The 17,862-nt window shown below is 39.8% G+C and overlaps 1 protein-coding gene across 6 annotated transcripts in view; it reads right to left on the bottom strand.

The window, feature by feature from the left end:
* Nucleotides 1–17,862, bottom strand: part of abr (ABR activator of RhoGEF and GTPase) — a 320,646-nt gene that overhangs the window by 8,934 nt on the left and 293,850 nt on the right. For all 6 annotated transcript variants that reach the window (XM_077231905.1, XM_077231903.1, XM_077231907.1 and 3 more), the window contains 2 exons: nucleotides 2,174–2,233; nucleotides 1,957–2,066 (listed from right to left, as the gene is read on the bottom strand). In XM_077231905.1, coding sequence (XP_077088020.1) covers nucleotides 1,957–2,066; nucleotides 2,174–2,233 — 170 coding nt within the window. The remainder of the gene's footprint in view (nucleotides 1–1,956; nucleotides 2,067–2,173; nucleotides 2,234–17,862) is intronic.

A 17,862-nucleotide genomic window follows, 5' to 3' on the forward strand; every position in this document is an offset into this window, starting at 1 on the left:
AAAACGAACTTTAGCTAGACAATAACTTTATTCTAGAGCTGCTGTAAAGCCAAAACAATTTCTGTTACTTTAATTTCCTATTATCACTGTACAGCTGCTTTGAAACAATCTATATTGTTAAAAGCACTATATAAATGAAGGTGACTTGACTTGACTAAGTTTAGTTATGATAATAGGAGTTCAGCTTCTGAAATACGGTGTAAGCAGTAGACCAATCACTACAGACTGGGCCATCTGGCCAATCAGAGCAGAGTAGCTTGTGGAAAGGTGGGATTAAAGAGATTGATTCATCCATCGAGTTGTTTGAGAATCATTGAAAAATGTGGTGATGTATATCATGAGTAAAATAAAATAAAGCGTTTTTGACCTTGCATGTAAACCTGTTGTAGGAGACCTACAAAACAAACGACGGAATGAAGGAGACCATGTAGTACGATGGCAGCATGTCTGAACCATTTGACATCGAAAACGGCGTGAACCAAGCTTGTGCTCCAACCCTCTTCGGAATCCTCTTCTCCATTCTTCTGAAACATGCTTTTGGGAATTCAACCGAAGGGGTGTACATGCACACAAGATCAGACGGTAGACTCTATAACATCACAAGACTCAGAGCAAAAACCAAGGTGCGTGAGATCATCATTAGAGACATGCTTTTTGCCGATGACGCAGCAGTCACCTCTCACACTGAACAAGATCTACAGTGTCTGATGGACAGATTCTCCCAGGCCTGTAAAGACTTCGGTTTAACCATCAATCTGAAGAAGACCAACGTGCTAGGCCAAGATGTGGACACACCACCTGTCATCACCATCGACAATTACGAGCTTGTAGTGGTCCACCAGTTCATGTACCTGGGTTCCACCATCAGCGACAACCTTTCCTTAGATGCCGAAATCAAAAAACGCATCGGAAAGGCCGCAACAACCCTAGGACGACTGGCCACTCGCGTCTGGGAGAACGCCAAGCTGACCACCCAAACCAAGATGGCACTGTATAAAGCCTGCATAGTCAGCACCCTCCTGTACGGGAGTGAATCCTGGACAACATATGCCAAACAAGAGCAGAAGCTGAACAGTTACCACATGCGATGTCTCCGCCGTATCCTTGGCATCAACTGGAACGACAAAGTGCCCAATGCCCAGGTTCTTGCCTGTGCCAGCCTCCCCACCATGTACACGCTGCTCAGACAACGCAGACTGCGCTGGCTTGGCCACGTTTGCTGTTTGGAAGACGGGCGGATCCCCAAGGACATCCTCTATGGTGAACGTGGATCTGGCAAAAGACCCCAAGGTCGCCCCCAGTTGAGATATAAAGATGTCTGCAAGCGTGACATGAAAGCCCTCACATCAACACAGAGATTGTTGATGTGCAGCTGGGGCTACCTGCTCAAGAAACAGCTAAATACAGGCGAGGAGAAGATCTTGAAACTACCAGAAGAGAGGAGAGCCAGGCAGAAGACACGCGCACACGGACATCCACCCACGACCAACTACATCTGCACGTTGTGCAGCAGAGACTGTCACTCCCGCATCGGTCTCACCAGCCACCGATGATGCTGTTTTAGTTTCAACACTACAAACTCTTAGGGCGCAATATGCATGGTCGACAAATGACCGAAGGAGGCCTACTACTATGAGGTAAAAAAATAAAACAAATGTACAGACAAATTCACAATGAAATCAACATCCTTCATTTAGAAAACAGATAGGGTGAATTTTCATTTCATTCTGACTTTAAAGGTGATGGTACAACTTTTTAGAGCAATGTTACCGGGCAAATTGATGCTTTGGCTTTTTCCCATTGAGATTGGACAACAAATTTTCTATCTGGATACTTTAGATCGGTCATGGGTCCTGTTGTCTCACCTGGTAACCTGTTGACGGCAACAATGCCCAACAACATTGCTCAAAAACTTGCCCCATGTATCATCACCTTAAGGCTTGGCATTTCACTTACTTTGTTACCACGCTGATTTTGACCCCAAACACACCACTCTGTTTCTTTGATGGTGTCCGCTTTAAACTTAAGTCCCGACTTGTAAACTTCATGGAAAACTCCACTTTAATCTAAGAAGGAATAAGTAATGAGATAAATCCACATAAGTCACAGGAAACTACGTGTAATGCAATAATGCAAAAAGTATCAATATGTTTAATGAGAAATATATTAGTACCCCATTCATTTCTATGATGTCCATATGCCAGTTTTTGGACTGCACGGTCTGTGGGTCCAGCTGTAAAGAGACAAAGAGAAATGAGAGTGAGGATTGCTTCATCATTAAGCACCAAAAATGTATGATGCAATTATTGCTGCTCAATGCAATGCAAACACAATGAGCTCAAAGAATACTGTCATAGGTCAAAGGCTAGTGCTGAGGAGACCAGAGCGGACCATGAGTGCTGATGGATTATTAAATTAAATGCATAGTCCACCCAAAAATGAAAATACTTTCATCATTTATTCACCCTCACCCACAACTGTATGACTTTCTGTCATTAAGAAAAGAAAAAGAGAAAAAATATATATTTTTGAAGATTGTTGGTAACCAAACAGTTTTGGTTCCCATAAAAAAAATACAAAATAATAATAATACTAATAATAATTCATTACATTTATATAGCGCTTTTCTCAGGACTCAAAGCACTTTACATAGTAGGAGGAATCTCCTCAACCACCACCAATGTGCAGAATCCACCTGGATGATGCGACGGCAGCCGTATTGCGCCAGAACGCCCACCACACACCAGCTTACTGGTGGAGATGAGACAGTGATGAAGCCAATTAGTATATATATATGGGGATGATTAGTAGGCCATGATGGACAGAGGCCACTGGGCAAATTTGGCCAGGATTTTTCAGGACCTCGGTTTAACATCTCATCCGAAGGACGGTCTTCTTTTGTGTTCATCAGAAGAAAGAAATTCATACAGGTTTCGAATGACATGAAGGTGAGTAAATGATAGAGTTTTCATTTTTGGGTGAACTATCCCTTTAAGGTCGGTGAAAGAAATCAGAAAAATATTTTAACAATGAATACCAATAAATTGCCTCCTAAGGGAAACTGTTCCAAGGCTCAGACAGCCCCAGTTTTTAGTCTTTCAGGACAAATGTGGTTTATCAGGGTATGAGTGTATTTCAGGTTTACACATTTTTGAGCGATATAAACGATGATATAAACATCTGCACTGTCAAAATTCAAATGTATTTATTTGCATAGCAGTTTTCACAATACACATTGTTTCAAAGTAGCTTTACAGAAAATCATGATGTTAATGTTTATAATAACTTAATATCTTCATGCCTTGTGGTTGCAGTTAGAAGTAGTCTATACCCATACTCCTCAGGCAACCATTTTCAACCTACAACAGGGTCTTATTTTTTCTAATCTATTTTCTCTCTCTCTCTCGCTTTAAGTGTTTTTTTTTTTGATAAAGAAAAATCATCAAAAAATTCCCAGGCAGTCCTTTCTATAAAAAAACCCTGGGAAATGGACAGACAGTTTTGCCCTTAGTTATAATATATCCAGACTGTAAATGTGATAAAGTTAACTCTACTACACTGCTGAATAAGAGTCCAGCATGGATGAATCAAACCTGAACACTCTATAATGAACACGGTCTTCACAGTAACACAGCACTATAAACAATATGAATCAACAAAGCAAGAAATAAGAGTCAATACTGCAATAAACTTGTAACAGTCATAAAACGGTTATATTACGAGATTAAGCCATTAATGTCACATATTCCAGAGTGTTTACTATTACGCATAATTCACAATAACTCACACTACAATATTTAGGTGCTTTACTGTCCTGTGAACATACTACTCTGTGCAAAATCTGTGCTGTTTCCATTAACAAACAATTTGCTGAGGAGAAGAAACTTAGTCACACACACTCTCTCTCTCTCTCTCTCTCTCTCTCTCTCTCTCTCTCTCTCTCTCTCGCACGCACGCACGCACGCACACACGTTTCCCAAGCTACAAGCCACAGACAAGATGGATGGTGGGGAGGGCTCTTTAGGGAAGAACCTCCCTACTCTTAAACTAACCTGTCAATCAAACACAAAAGTGAAAGTCAAAATAATAAAAAACCTGACAGTCTTGACCATGTCTCAAACCAGTTCTCTACCGCTGATCACTGTTAGAAATCGTATTGCATTTAATTAAACTTCACTAACAATCAACATGAAGTAGGAACATAAGGGAACACAAACAGCACAAATGCTGACAAAACTCCCATAAAATGAACATTTTCAAGAAAACGTGTCTTAGGTTGAATAGCTTTTTATGAGAATGTCTAATAAAGTCTGTCAAACACATAAAACTGCATTAGCTTGTATCACTAAAATCAATTCTCTCAATGCAATTAGTGGGCAATCATCATTACTGATGCTGTTTATATACACATAATAGGGCTATAATGAGATTCTTATTGGATATTTATGGAATGTTGGAGCCTTGTTATTATCCTACTAAACCAATATGACATGTTTACACCAATTAAATTAGCAGGGTAATAAATGGATATTTTGAGACCATCTCATATTTTAGAGACATATTGCCCATGACACGCAATCATGATGGTCTGCATGGGTCCTCTCTGATATCATTTCGTTACTCATTTATTTATTTTACCCGGTACATTTCTGCACTACATCTTTTTTGATTTGATGGACAACAAATTCTCAAAAAAGTAATTATTTTCATTAATTTGTTCAGTTCATTTTTGACTGTATGCCTCAATAAAATATCAAAATGTTTTGTTTTTTTCTATTTAGAAATTAAAAACATGTTTATCATAGAGGAGGTGTATTCAAAACCCTGTATAAACTGCATTTTAAGTATTTTTCTTTAATAACTTAATATATCAGGACAAAAAGGTGAGTCATCTCACTGACCCACTGATAAACACATCAATTACATGTGGATGTCACTCTGCTTCATGAACTGTTAATAAACATAACCATATTTATCACTCTAAACATTTCTGAAAGCCATATTCTTGAATGTGAATGTAGCCTCACAGCACTCAAATTCACATGCTACACATGACCTTATCTGAGCCTTTCTCTAATCTTCTGGCAACTCCTACAGTACTTTATTAAAAATATATGGAATCAAATTTTCCATGATATGTCTAGAAAAACCTTTAATACAGCTAAACGGCTTACCCACTCAAAGACTCGCCTCATCTTCCCAAGTGCTTTCCTCCAAACTCTTACTAAAGGTCCCGGGGAATCACCACACCAACACCACTTTTCACTTTCCTCTGGGAAATTTTGTGATGAAAGAGTCCAAACTGAATATCTATGCTATGGGATTATTTCAACAGCATACACAATTGATTCCCTATAAACCAGCCTGGATATCAAGATGGTGGTGGGGTGAAGGTCAGAGTGGAAACTTTTGTTCTCATCACTCTCTACATGGAGCAACTATCTTCAAGATAATACACCAGTCAGTAGTATCTTCAATGTCCTCATTTAATCGTTCAGGGATTATACAGACAAAACAAAGATGGGAGCTTCTCTGCTCTGAATTGGTTTAAATTTAATCCCTGAAGTGTCAGCAGAGCTTGTGTCAACTAGACTCTCCCCTGTGAAGGCCTCATAGACACGACAGCCATCGGCACTGATCCTCAACAAACTCGTCCCCATACGCACGTGATGACTGCAATCTTCCACCAGATGAACTGCATAATATAATGTTCCGATCCAATCTGACTTCTGACCTGTAATGACGCCTGGATCATAATCATACACTCTTTGTTCGTTCTGATGGAGTTTTGGTTCCTTGCCACTGTCGCCTTTTTCACCTTTGTCGCCATTGGCTTTTGGCTTGCTTAGTAGGGGACATTTAATTTTATATTCAACAATATTATTACAACATTATTTTCCTGTTATCTCTGTAAAGCTGCTTTGAAACAATCTGCATTGTAAAAAGCGCTATATAAATAAAGGTGACTTGACTCTAATATCAGCCACATGGAGATTTATCTTGAATATGGGAGTGATTACAGAAATATACAGTAAGAAAAAAAAGGTAAAACATTATTTAACAGTGTTCTTGTTACATGTTACACAAACTTATTATAGTACTAATAGTAAAGTATGCATAATTGCAAGCAACTAACAATAAACCAAACCGTAAACCTAATCCTACAGTAAGTACATGTTTTGAATTAATATTACTTTTTATTTATGTAATTATGTATTAAACTGTAACAAGAACACATTAAAATAAAGTGTAACCAAAAAAAAAAGTACTGTGGTAGGTACAGTGATGGTATCAGATGGTATCAGACACCATGGTATTTACATTATTTAAAATTATGATGGTAATGCCAGTGGTGCAAACAACAACATGGCATTACCATGGTAAATGTCCAGAAAACATAGTATCAGCAAGATAAATATAAAAAGAACATAATACCATAGTACAAGTCCAAAAACATGATATTACCACAGGACATAAACCTGATATTACCATAGTAAATATCCAGCAACCATAGTATTACCAAAAAATAAATATAAAACAAACTTATAACAACTAGTATAGAGCACATAGACTGAACTTTGGAGATACAGATCCCCATTCTGTTCTCTTCTTTCCTCTCGTTCTCTAATTCAGCGTGTCCCTCCCCCTGCCCACCCCTTCTCCCTCTGTACTGCCAGCCTGCTGATGTACAGAGCAGGAACACAGTGTTCTCTGGCCGGCTACTCTCTGCTCTCTCTAGACTCAAAGAGACTCTGCATGGAGGATCCTTACAGAGAACAAAGGGAGGAAGAACATGATATCAGTTCATTTGTTATAAATACAGCAGGTGCATGCTGCACACACAAGGCCTTGTTAAGATTGCTATAAAGCCTCACTACTCCTCTGATTACGTACATGTATACTATTCCTCAGTGTAGAGCCACACACACACACACACACACACACACACACACACACACACACACACACACACACACACACACACACACACACACACACACACACACACACACACACACACACACACACACACACACACACACACACACACACACACACACAGGTTTTAGCTTTGAGAAGAGCTGCTGACTGACAGACTGCACATGGTTTAGCAAACAACTGACCTCACTGGCCAATTATGCTGCTCTCTCTAAAATAGAAAGTCTCTTTAAATACATCAACCAGATACAAACACAAACAGGTTTTAGCTTTGAGAAGAGCTGCTGACTGACAGACTGCACATGCTTCAGCAAACTACTGACCTCACTGGCCAATTATGCTGCTCTCTATAAAACAGAATGTCTCTTTAAATACATCAACCAGATAGTTAAGGTAATATCTGCAGAAACACACCCAGTCTACCTTCTGAATTGCAATAACACAGCTCTGTTTGATCAAAGTAAAATCAAATATTTAATTCACATTCCTTAATTAGAGTTTAAAACACTGTCAACATCCCTTTCTTCTCTTCCATTCCCTACTTCTATTCCTAACAATGAACTGCACAGAACAAATGTTTTACACCAAATCATCATATTAGAATGATTTCTGAAGGATCATGCGACACAGAAGACTTGAGTAATGGCTGCTGGAAATCCAGCTTTGACATCAAAGGAATAAATTACAAATGTAAATATTAAAACAGAAAACAGTTATTTTAAAATGTAATATCACAATATTTACTGTATTATCAAAGAAATGCAGCCTTGGAGCTTAGGAAACTTCTTTCGAAAACCTTGTACACTATATTCACATTCACACCCATACTGAGTCAGTTGTTCATAAGAGTCAGTTGTTCATGTACCCGAAATTAATTCTGTATGTTCGGACAATAAAATAAAACGATGAGACAGGAAGGCTAGCTCACAACTAATAAAACTATTTGTTTTATCATAGTACTGAAGATTCAGTAACAGTGCAGTCAACACTCTCAAGACACATACATTCAATTTACATTTAAAGGTGCAGTAAGCAATTTCTGAGAAACGCTGTTCAAAGTGGATCGGCCCGAGCACCACAACACACTTGAAACCAATCAGCAGTAGGGGGCGTATCTACACTCATGATGGGGAAGGAGAGAAAGTGAGGTAGAGGGAGATTTGAAGAAAGGCTGTAGAAAGAGAGTTGGCTGAGAGACATTACAAAATAAAAAAGGTCAGAGGAATATGACTGGAAAAAGGAGGGTTATGATCAGACAAGAGCTTTAGGACCAGCTGGGGTCGACCACCTCGCTTTTTTTTCTTAGTGCGAAAGAGACTCAAAATACTCTTTTTATTTTAGTCGATTTTTGTCATAAAGATATATATTATACATCACTCGAAACTGTTAAGTCTACTTTTATTTGTGTACACTCACGAAAGCAACAAAACTTTGTGCTTTTGTAAAATAAAGAAAACAAACAGGGTGTGCTTTTGCCATCTCAGTCTCTGTGAAAACGTTTCAAAAATGAACTGAAACACAGCAAATACTTGCCACTTCTAAAATGAAGTCATATAGAAAACAAATATTCTCTGTTTATATAATCCGTATGAAACTAACGAGAGGTACAGTTTCTAAAGGGTCTGCTTATTATCTTTAATCTGACCACACCCATGATCTGCACAGCCTTTTACATGCTAATCATCCAAGTGAACCACGCTAATCAATAAACGCCCCCATCACCTCAAAGCAAAGCATCAAGCTCCATCATTCTTCTTCTTTTCATTGAGTTTGGAAGATGCACTGTGAGGAATAAGCCTGGAATTTACCTCAGAAGAAGAAGAACTCGATTGATCCAGCAGAATGTGTTATTGTTACATAAACTTGTATACAAATTTTACTAGTTGAACTAGTGCCGGAGTAAAATGTGTCGACGGAAACATGTTGAAATATGAAATATAGGAAGGCAGGCAACATTTCAATGCTAAATAAATGTACAACCTAAATTGTAAATTAAATTGTAAATCTAAATTAGCAAATATGCTAAAATAAACCACAAATAGCTTTGTTCAACAAAGCTCTTAGTAAAATCTCACGCTGTTCCATAATGTCCTGACCATCCTATTCATCAATATCAGATGACATGCTCAAGCCAGACACCCAAAGTTACCCTACACACATCTCTCTGTAGCATGAGACCAGTAGTTACAACTCTCATTATGGAAACGTCTTGGCATTTGCAGGAGAGTGTGTGTTTGTTCAGTGTGTGGTGTGGGAACAAGCTGTAATTACTGTGGTATTCAGAGTTTGGCGTGTAGGTCAGGCTGATGTTTGCTTTAGTGTTCTGATTCACTGGTCTGATGTCACAAACTGGGCCTGCTGGGCCTCTTTCAGCAAACGTAACTTAATCACACAGGAAATGCCAATAATCTGCTGACTCATCAATGACATCCTCAGATATTTCACCATCATCGTACACATTTTGGTCTATAGCATATTTAAATCTCTTCCATTTAAGCTAAACACAACACTTGACCATACTTAAAAATGTACTGTGGTAGTACCAAGGTACAGTGACAGTATCAGATCACTATAGAATAGAACTTTGATATATACCATGGTATTGAATGATTATCATATATGGTAACTGTAAAAAAAAAAAAGGTAAAAAGCACTGTTACTTTTATTTCTTTGAACGTCGTATGGAATTATTGGAATTACCTTGGAGTACCATTTAACTACTATGGTTCAAGAATACCAAAGTACCATGTATTACCATGGTACTGGTACGTTTTTATATGGGAAGGTTCTTCGAAGAACACAATTGTTGAAGTAAAAAAAAACATGATCAAATAGTTTTTGTTTGTGTGACTACTAAAAATAGAACTAAAGTAACTGCAAAAAACTACCCCAGAAGTCGAGAAACCCAACTATTGTAAATACCCTGATAGTTAAGATATACTTTAAACAGACATTTATTACAGCAGTTACCATTAGATGCTAATGTCTCTGTTGCTAATAAATACAAACCAGTTAAACTAAAAGACGACAGCATCATAAATCAAGCTAAACATCTGCTAAATGAGAACCAGGAATAATATTAATAACTCCTCATGGACCCATTTTGTAAAATGCACAAATCAGAAGACAAAACATGAAAGAAGGATTGAATTATACCAATATTAAAGAATTCCAAAAAGCATCACGGTCGCTCTTTATTTTACAGTATGTGCACTTACAGGGTACTTAAGGTTCAGGGTTAGTACCTAGTTATTACCCAGTTATTGTAATTACTATAAGTACATAGTATGTACATGGGGAACAGAACTATAAAATAAAGTGCTACCAGCATTACTATGTATTTTTAACATGCTACAGTGAAAACTTTTGATGTACCATGCACAGTAAATGCCACTGCATAGGAATATAAGAATTTATGTAATGTAAGGTGTTAATTAACAACATGTACTTAAAGGTTGTATCAGTGATTTCTGGCCCAAAAATAAATGTCTAATCTTTCCTAACGATCCGCTAGCTGCCCGCCCCATAAGCATGCTGTCCAAAAACCGCGTCTCTGTAGTGAAAGTGAAAGTGAAAAGTGAAAGTGAAGTGAAAGTGAAAGTGACACGTGATGGCCAAGTATAGTAACCCATACTTGGAATTTGACCTCTGCATTTAACCCATCCAAGTAAGTGCACACACATTAGGAGCAGAGTAGTGAGTAGTGAAAACACACACACACTGCAAACGTGGATACACACACCCGGAGCAGCGGGCAGCCTTGAGTGGCGCCCGGGGAGCGATTGGGGGTTAGGTGCCTTGCTCAAGGACACCTCAGTCATATTCCTGCCGGTACTGGAATCGAACCAGCAACCTTTGAGTCACCAGTCCAACTCTGTTACCATTAGGCCATGACTGCCCCTGTAGGCAGCCTAGGCTCTGAGATCTGCACACAAAAACAAATGGGTACAACCACCACTCAAAACCAAAATAAACAGTGTTCCAACCAATCACTGACAGGGGCGGGTGTTGCTCCGATTTCGCGTCCAGCCGTGCACGAGCGCAAAACCTCACAACACCCGCCCCTGTCAGTGATTGGTTGGAACACTTTATTTTGGTTTTGAGTGGTGGTTGTACACATTTGTTTTTGTGTGCAGATCTCAGAGCCTACGCTGCCTACAGAGACGCGTTTTTTGGACGGCATGCTTATGGGGCGGGCAGCTAGCGGATCGTTAGGAAAGATTAGACATTTATTTTTGGGCCTGAAATCACTGATACAACCTTTAATATAGGGTTTGGGCTTGTAATTACGCATTAATTACTTAAGTCTACTTATTACTATAGAAAGTACATGTAAAAACAATGTAACAAGGACAATAAAATAAAGTGCCCTCACATTGGCAGCAGAAGATTTATGTGGGTGATAAAAGCATCCATTAGCATAATAGCTGGCATTTAAAGAGGAGCAAGGTTCATCAGTGCTTCAGTCATTAGCATGTTAAGACATGGAGCACCATTTGTGAGGCAGTATAGGCTGGAGAGAAGTTACAGAGGATAGGTTCATCTCTGGGGACATATTATTCTTCTCATGCATAATACATCTCTTTCACACAGACCCTCCCTCCTTCTGTTCTTTTCTTCTTTTCAAAAGAGGAGTAATTGCCACAAGGGTCACTATTACAAGCATTAGTGTAAACTGTGTTCTTCTACAATTAGTTTTCTCTTTCATGTGGCAACAATTTAGCAAATTCAGTACAATAGCACACATTCCTTGAGTCCTGAGGTTTGTTAAAGGGAGAGTTAACCCCAAAACAAAAATTCTGTCATAATTGACTCAACCCCAATTTGTTCCAAAACGGTATAGACTTTCTTCTGTGGAATATAAAAGAAGTCAATGAAAGTCAATGGGGTCCAATGTTGTTTGGACCCATTTTTTTGTTTGTTTTTGTTTCGCAGAACAAAGAAAGTCATACAGTGAATGACTGAATGTTTAATTCTGGGTGGACTATCCCTTTAATGTCACAGTAAGGAAAAAAAGTGCTCATAAAATACTGTACAAATGAATCACACTAGCATTAGGTTAGCAAATTATTCATATCTGTGCTTGCATAAAGAGCAGTGATACTTGACTGGTTTTGCTTCAGGACTGACTAACATTTTACATTGGACCTCGAGTGGTGACCCAACACAGTAGCAAAAATATGAACAGTCATACAAAAGTTATTTTCAGTCAATCATCTACATAATTTGACTAGTGACAGATGAATGTCACCTTTCATATTGACAACCAAATATTCAAGAGCAAGGTGATGAGCATATTTATATTATTGTCTTAACTATATATGATTATACTGTTATTTTCATTTTATTATTAGCATTTACCACTTTTTTACCCATGCTGCCCCAAACAGACCCACAAACCTGCAATTCATTCAGTTCAGAACCTTTGCTGTATTGAGTATGGCTTTATCTGAAATCACTCCATACACCCTTTAATGCACCATTGAACACAGATAAACACACACACTCTCTTGGCCTCAAAGACTCATTCAATATTCAGTCAATGAGACTGACCATCTGTGAGAGAGCTCACAAGTGTGTTTCCAAGCGCTGCAAAACGGGGTTTGTTTATAAATGTAATTGGCAGTAAGTGGCAATTATCTGTATATCTATTACACCTGTGTCTGATTATGATTATATATGAGTAAATGTCTTTGTCTACCTTTGACACACAGTCTTTATTGTTCAGTACCTGTTGGAATACAAACGCAGGGTGTGTCTACAGTACATGTATATGATTTAAAGGCAGAATTCCTTTATATAAAGGAATATGCTCCTAGAGCAAAACAATACAGAATGATGTTGGAGAAACAACAGAAGAAGAGGAAGTCATTGAAAGACAGACAGGATAAAAAAAGAAAAGAGGTAGAGAACTTCAAAAGAGCATGGGCTCAGCACACGGAAAGACTGTGTCCTGCTTTGTTGTGTACACTCTTAAAAATGAAGGCTACAAAAAAAGGGTTTTTTGCAGTGATGCCATAGAAGAACCATTTTTTCTTAGTCTTAAAAACATTTTAATCTGTAGAACCTTTTGTGCAAAGGAAAGGTTACATGGATGTTAGTGGTTCTTCGTGGAACCTGCCAATAAAGAACCTTTATTTTTAAGAGTGTAGAGTGAAAATGATGTGTTACAGCTACAGGATCCTAACCAAGGGGTTTTTGTCTGTTATCTGTCTGTCTCTATCGTCAGTCCTGGGTCAGTGGATCAGGAAGAGGATTAACTCCAACTGGGCAGAAGACACACATAAGTACAGCAGAGACTATTTAGCTTTGTTTTTACAGCCAGAAAGACTATGCACATAAATTACTGCTCAGGTGCTGGCAAGGCAGATACCCCATGTGGAGACACCTACATTTCTTTCACTCACTCACTCACTCACTCACTCACTCACTCACTCACTCACTCACTCACTCACTCACTCACTCACTCACTCACTCACTCACTCACTCACTCACTCACTCACTCACTCACTCACTCACTCACTCACACACACACACACACACACACACACACACACACACACACACACACACACACACACACACACACACACACACACACACACACACACACACACACACACACACACACACACACACACACACACACACCTACTCCCACAAGTTACATGCAGAGTCTGAAGGCACTGATCTCATCACAGCAGGATGATCATTCAGCAACAGTGAATGTTGAGCTACAATTAATTGGATCATGTGCCATTCACCAGTGCAATCCCATCAATGTTATAATACTGTAGTTATAATCAAAACAACACCCATCCCTTTCCTCTAAAGCAGGTCAGTAAGATTTATTCGATTTTTTTTAAAATAAATCAATACTTACTCAGCAAGGATGCATTAAACTAATCAAAAGGGACAGTTAAAGAGCTGCAGTCCATAACTTTTTTTTTGTGTTCAAAATGTATCAAATTTATATAATAAGCGACTACAATCACTACGGTACACCTATAATAAGTGCTGTATTCAGATTATTTTAGAGGTTGTACATATTTTGGGTTGTACCACTGCGGAGTAGCACAGTAGCTGCATGATTCGTCAAAGACATAAACAGAGAGAAGTAGCTCCGGCTACAATGTTCTACCGCAAGACACATGCAGTTCTGTTAATTAACCGCTTGAGTGCCAAAAGTTACGGACTGCAGCTTTAACATTTTGTTACAAAATATTTCTCTTTCAGATAAATGCTTTTCTTTTGAACTGTTAATCAAAAAATCCTCAAAAATACCATGATTTCCACAAAAGAATTAAGCAGCACAACAATTTCAACACTGATAATAATAAGAAATGTTTCTTGAGCATCAAATCAGCATATTATTAGAATGATTTCTGAAGGATCATGTGACACTTAAGACTGGAGTAATTGGTTGATGAAAATTCAGATTCGCCATCACAGGAATAAATACATCTTTAAAAATATGGCGCTTTTCCACTGCATGGTACGGTACGGCACGGCACAGGTCACTTGTGGCCCTTTTCCCCTGTATGGCTCGGCACGGCTCACTTGTGGTGCTTTTCCACTGCATGGTACGGTACAGCTCGGCTCGGCACGACTCACTTGTGGCGCTTTTCCACTGCATGGTACGGTACGGCTCGCTTCGGCTCACTTTAAATGGTACCACCTCTGTTGAGGTTCCAAGGGTACCGTACCGATACTAAAATGTGACGTGGACGCACTGTAGATGACTGATTGGTCAGACAGACAGAATCGTCACTACCGGCGTCATTGTATTTGCGAGACATCAAACCCGTTCGATTTAAATAGCCAGTAACAGCCACCGCTGTAGCACCTGTTTTAAAACTGCTTGCTTGAAGAAGAAAACAACTTCCAAAAAAGAAATTGCTGAATCGTGGTCAGTGGACGAGAAGCGCAGACGTTCCTCGTGTTGGTTGCCGAGGAGCGGATAAACTATAACTAACTATAACTATTATGATCAGTCATAATCCCACCCACTTTGAAGCGATACTAACTAGAGTGGAAAAGCAACCGAGCCGTGCCGCGCCGTACCACGCAGTGGAAAAGCAAAGCGAGCCGAACCGTACTGAGCCGTACCATCCAGGTGAAAAGCGCCAATAGATACAAATAGAAAACAATTATTTAAAATTGTAATTATATTTCACATTAACACTGTATTGAGTTCTTACTGAACCCAAAACACATCCTGTGATTTTAAGTAAATTCAATTAATAATTATTTAAAAAAATATGAATAATGTTCAATAAACAATTAACTCTCCTATTATCTTTGGGGTCTATTTGACCCCATTCAATGTTTAACGTCTGTAAATATATAATTATTATTATTTTTTTTTTGCTTCAGATTTAATGACTTTTCCTAATTTAAAGGGGACAACTCTGTAAACATAAAATTAACCTGCTGATATTTTTTCAATGTCCTGTACACATTTTGTAGCATCGGTGTTCCTTGGGGTCAATTTGAACCCAGGCTCTTTTAGCTGTATAAAACATAAGAAATATAAAAATTTCACACACATTTGTTTTGGTTGTTTTATTGAGGTCACTATAGCATATTATAATTGTATAATGTTCGTTATAATTTTACATAAATTGATTCCCCCCGTGCCGTGGGGGAGGGGAAAACATAATTCTCACGGTTTACCGAACAAAGGGGAGGAGCAAACATTATAAAAGCATGAACTGAGGCCTTCTAAACCATTTCTCTTTGTGCTCTGTGTGCTCTCTATGTTCTCCATCTCTCTCATTTGAAAATGACATCTAAACACCCTTGGCACCCTCGTCCTGATCTTTGGAACCTCCACGTGTGGCTCCTGGACGGGATGAGGCAGGTTGAGTATCCTAATACCAGCGGTGGTTGCTACCATCACTTCCGCTTAGCATCGTCCACGAGACATGTCTACACGTTGAAGTGGAACCTCTTCATCAACTGGGCTCTTCTCACCAAGAAGACCCCCGGAGATGTTCGATCAGTGTTGTGCACAACCTGATCGTCAGGTTCCTGAGGGGAGCGAGGAGACTGAATCCTCCTCGCCCTCCTCTCGTTCCCTCTTGGGACCTCTCAGTGGTTCTAACTGCCCTGCAGAGTGCTCCCTTTGAGCCTTTGTAATCAGTGGAGCTTAAGTTCCTGTCAATGAAGACAGCGCTCCTGGTTGCATTGGCCTCCATCAAGCTGGTAGGGGACATGCACACATTCTCCATTGACGAAGCGTGCCTGGAATTCGGGCCGGCTTACTCTCATGTGATCCTGAGACCCCGGCCTGGATATGTGCCCAAGGTTCCTACCACTCCCTTCCGGGACCAGGTGGTGAACCTGCAATCGCTGCCCCTGGAGGAGGCAGACCCAGCCTTGGCACTGCTCTGTCCAGTACGTGCTCTCCGCTCTGCCTAGTACGTGCTCTCTGCGAATATGTAGACAGAACGCAGTGTTTCAGGACCTCAGACCAGCTCTTTGTCTATTATAGTGGGAATCTGAAGGGAAAGGCTCTCTCCAAGCAAAGGTTGTCTCATTGGAAAAGATAGTGGACGCCTTTGCTTTGGAATACCAGCAGAAAGGTCGACTGTGCCCCCTTGATGTGACTGCCCACTCCCCGGAGTGTGGCGTCCTCCTGGGCTCTAGCGCATGCCGCCTCGCTAACAGACATCTGCAGAGCTGCAGGCTGGGCGACACCGAACACATTCGCCGGATTCAACTATCTCCGAGTAGAGCCTGTGTCCTCTCGTGTACTCGCTTCAACCCGCTAGTACTGGACCCGCTCAGGTGTCTAGCTTGCTCGCCATTCCACTCCACGGACTGGAAACGTGCGATATTGTCCTCAGGTGAGCTTCCCCGAAAGCCCTGAGCTCCTCCAGTACGTCGGCGCCAGTGTCTATTGCCTGCGCGTCGGCTAGGTGCCTCCCGTGTGCATGGTCCCTCCTTTCAGCGACCCCCACATGTGTATTTCCACTGTAAGCCTCTCTGAGCATGTGTTTTTCCCTTGGCAAGCCACATTGCCACCCCTGGGGTTGAAATATTCCACCTGTGGCTGGACACCCCAGTGTTCTCCATATGCATCCCTCCGGGTCATATGTGTATTCTTTTGAGATTTTTTTGAGAATTATACATAATCTGAACGCTGAATGAATAAGCTTCCCATTGATGTATGGGTTGCTAGGATAGGACAATATTTGGCCGATATACAAATATTTGAAAATCTGGAATCTGAGGGTTGCAAAAAAATCGAAACATTGAGAAAATCGCCTTTAAAGTTGTCCATTTATGTTCGCGATTGTGCTGCATTCATTCACAAAAATAAATGTCTTATATACATACGGTTGGAAAGTTACAAAATATCTTTATGGAACATGATCTTAATTTAATATCATAACGATTTTTGGCATATAAGAAAAATCGATAATTTTGACCCATACAATGTATTGTTGGCTATTGCCACAAATATACCCGTGCTTCTTGTGACTGGTTTGGTGATCCAGGGTCACAAATGTTCCATCATCAAAACCTTCCATTGTCTGAAAAAAATTTGGATTTTGATTCTGCATCACTGAATAAAGATTAATACATTAATTTCTAAATCATGCTCTGGATCTCAGCTATAAGAGCCTTTGTAAATGCATGAGAATAGCTGGTGTTATTAATAAAAGATTATACAATGGTGAGTGTGAGAGTAAAGGTGTGATCAACTGATCTTCATCAGTGGGTGGGTGATACCCGCCAGGGGCTCTGAGGACAGCAGGTTAAAGTGATAATTAACCTCTAACTGCAGCCAGAAACACACACACACACACACACACACACACGAGCGCGCACACACACACGAGCGCGCACACACACACACAAAAAAGTATATTTAATGTCTCCATGTACAGTTAAGTTGTAATATGTAATAATCTT

Source organism: Siphateles boraxobius, unplaced genomic scaffold (assembly GCF_051911475.1).
Source record: "Siphateles boraxobius isolate OS27281-9 unplaced genomic scaffold, OSU_SipBor_1 16, whole genome shotgun sequence".
Classification (NCBI taxonomy): Eukaryota; Metazoa; Chordata; class Actinopteri; order Cypriniformes; family Leuciscidae; genus Siphateles; species Siphateles boraxobius.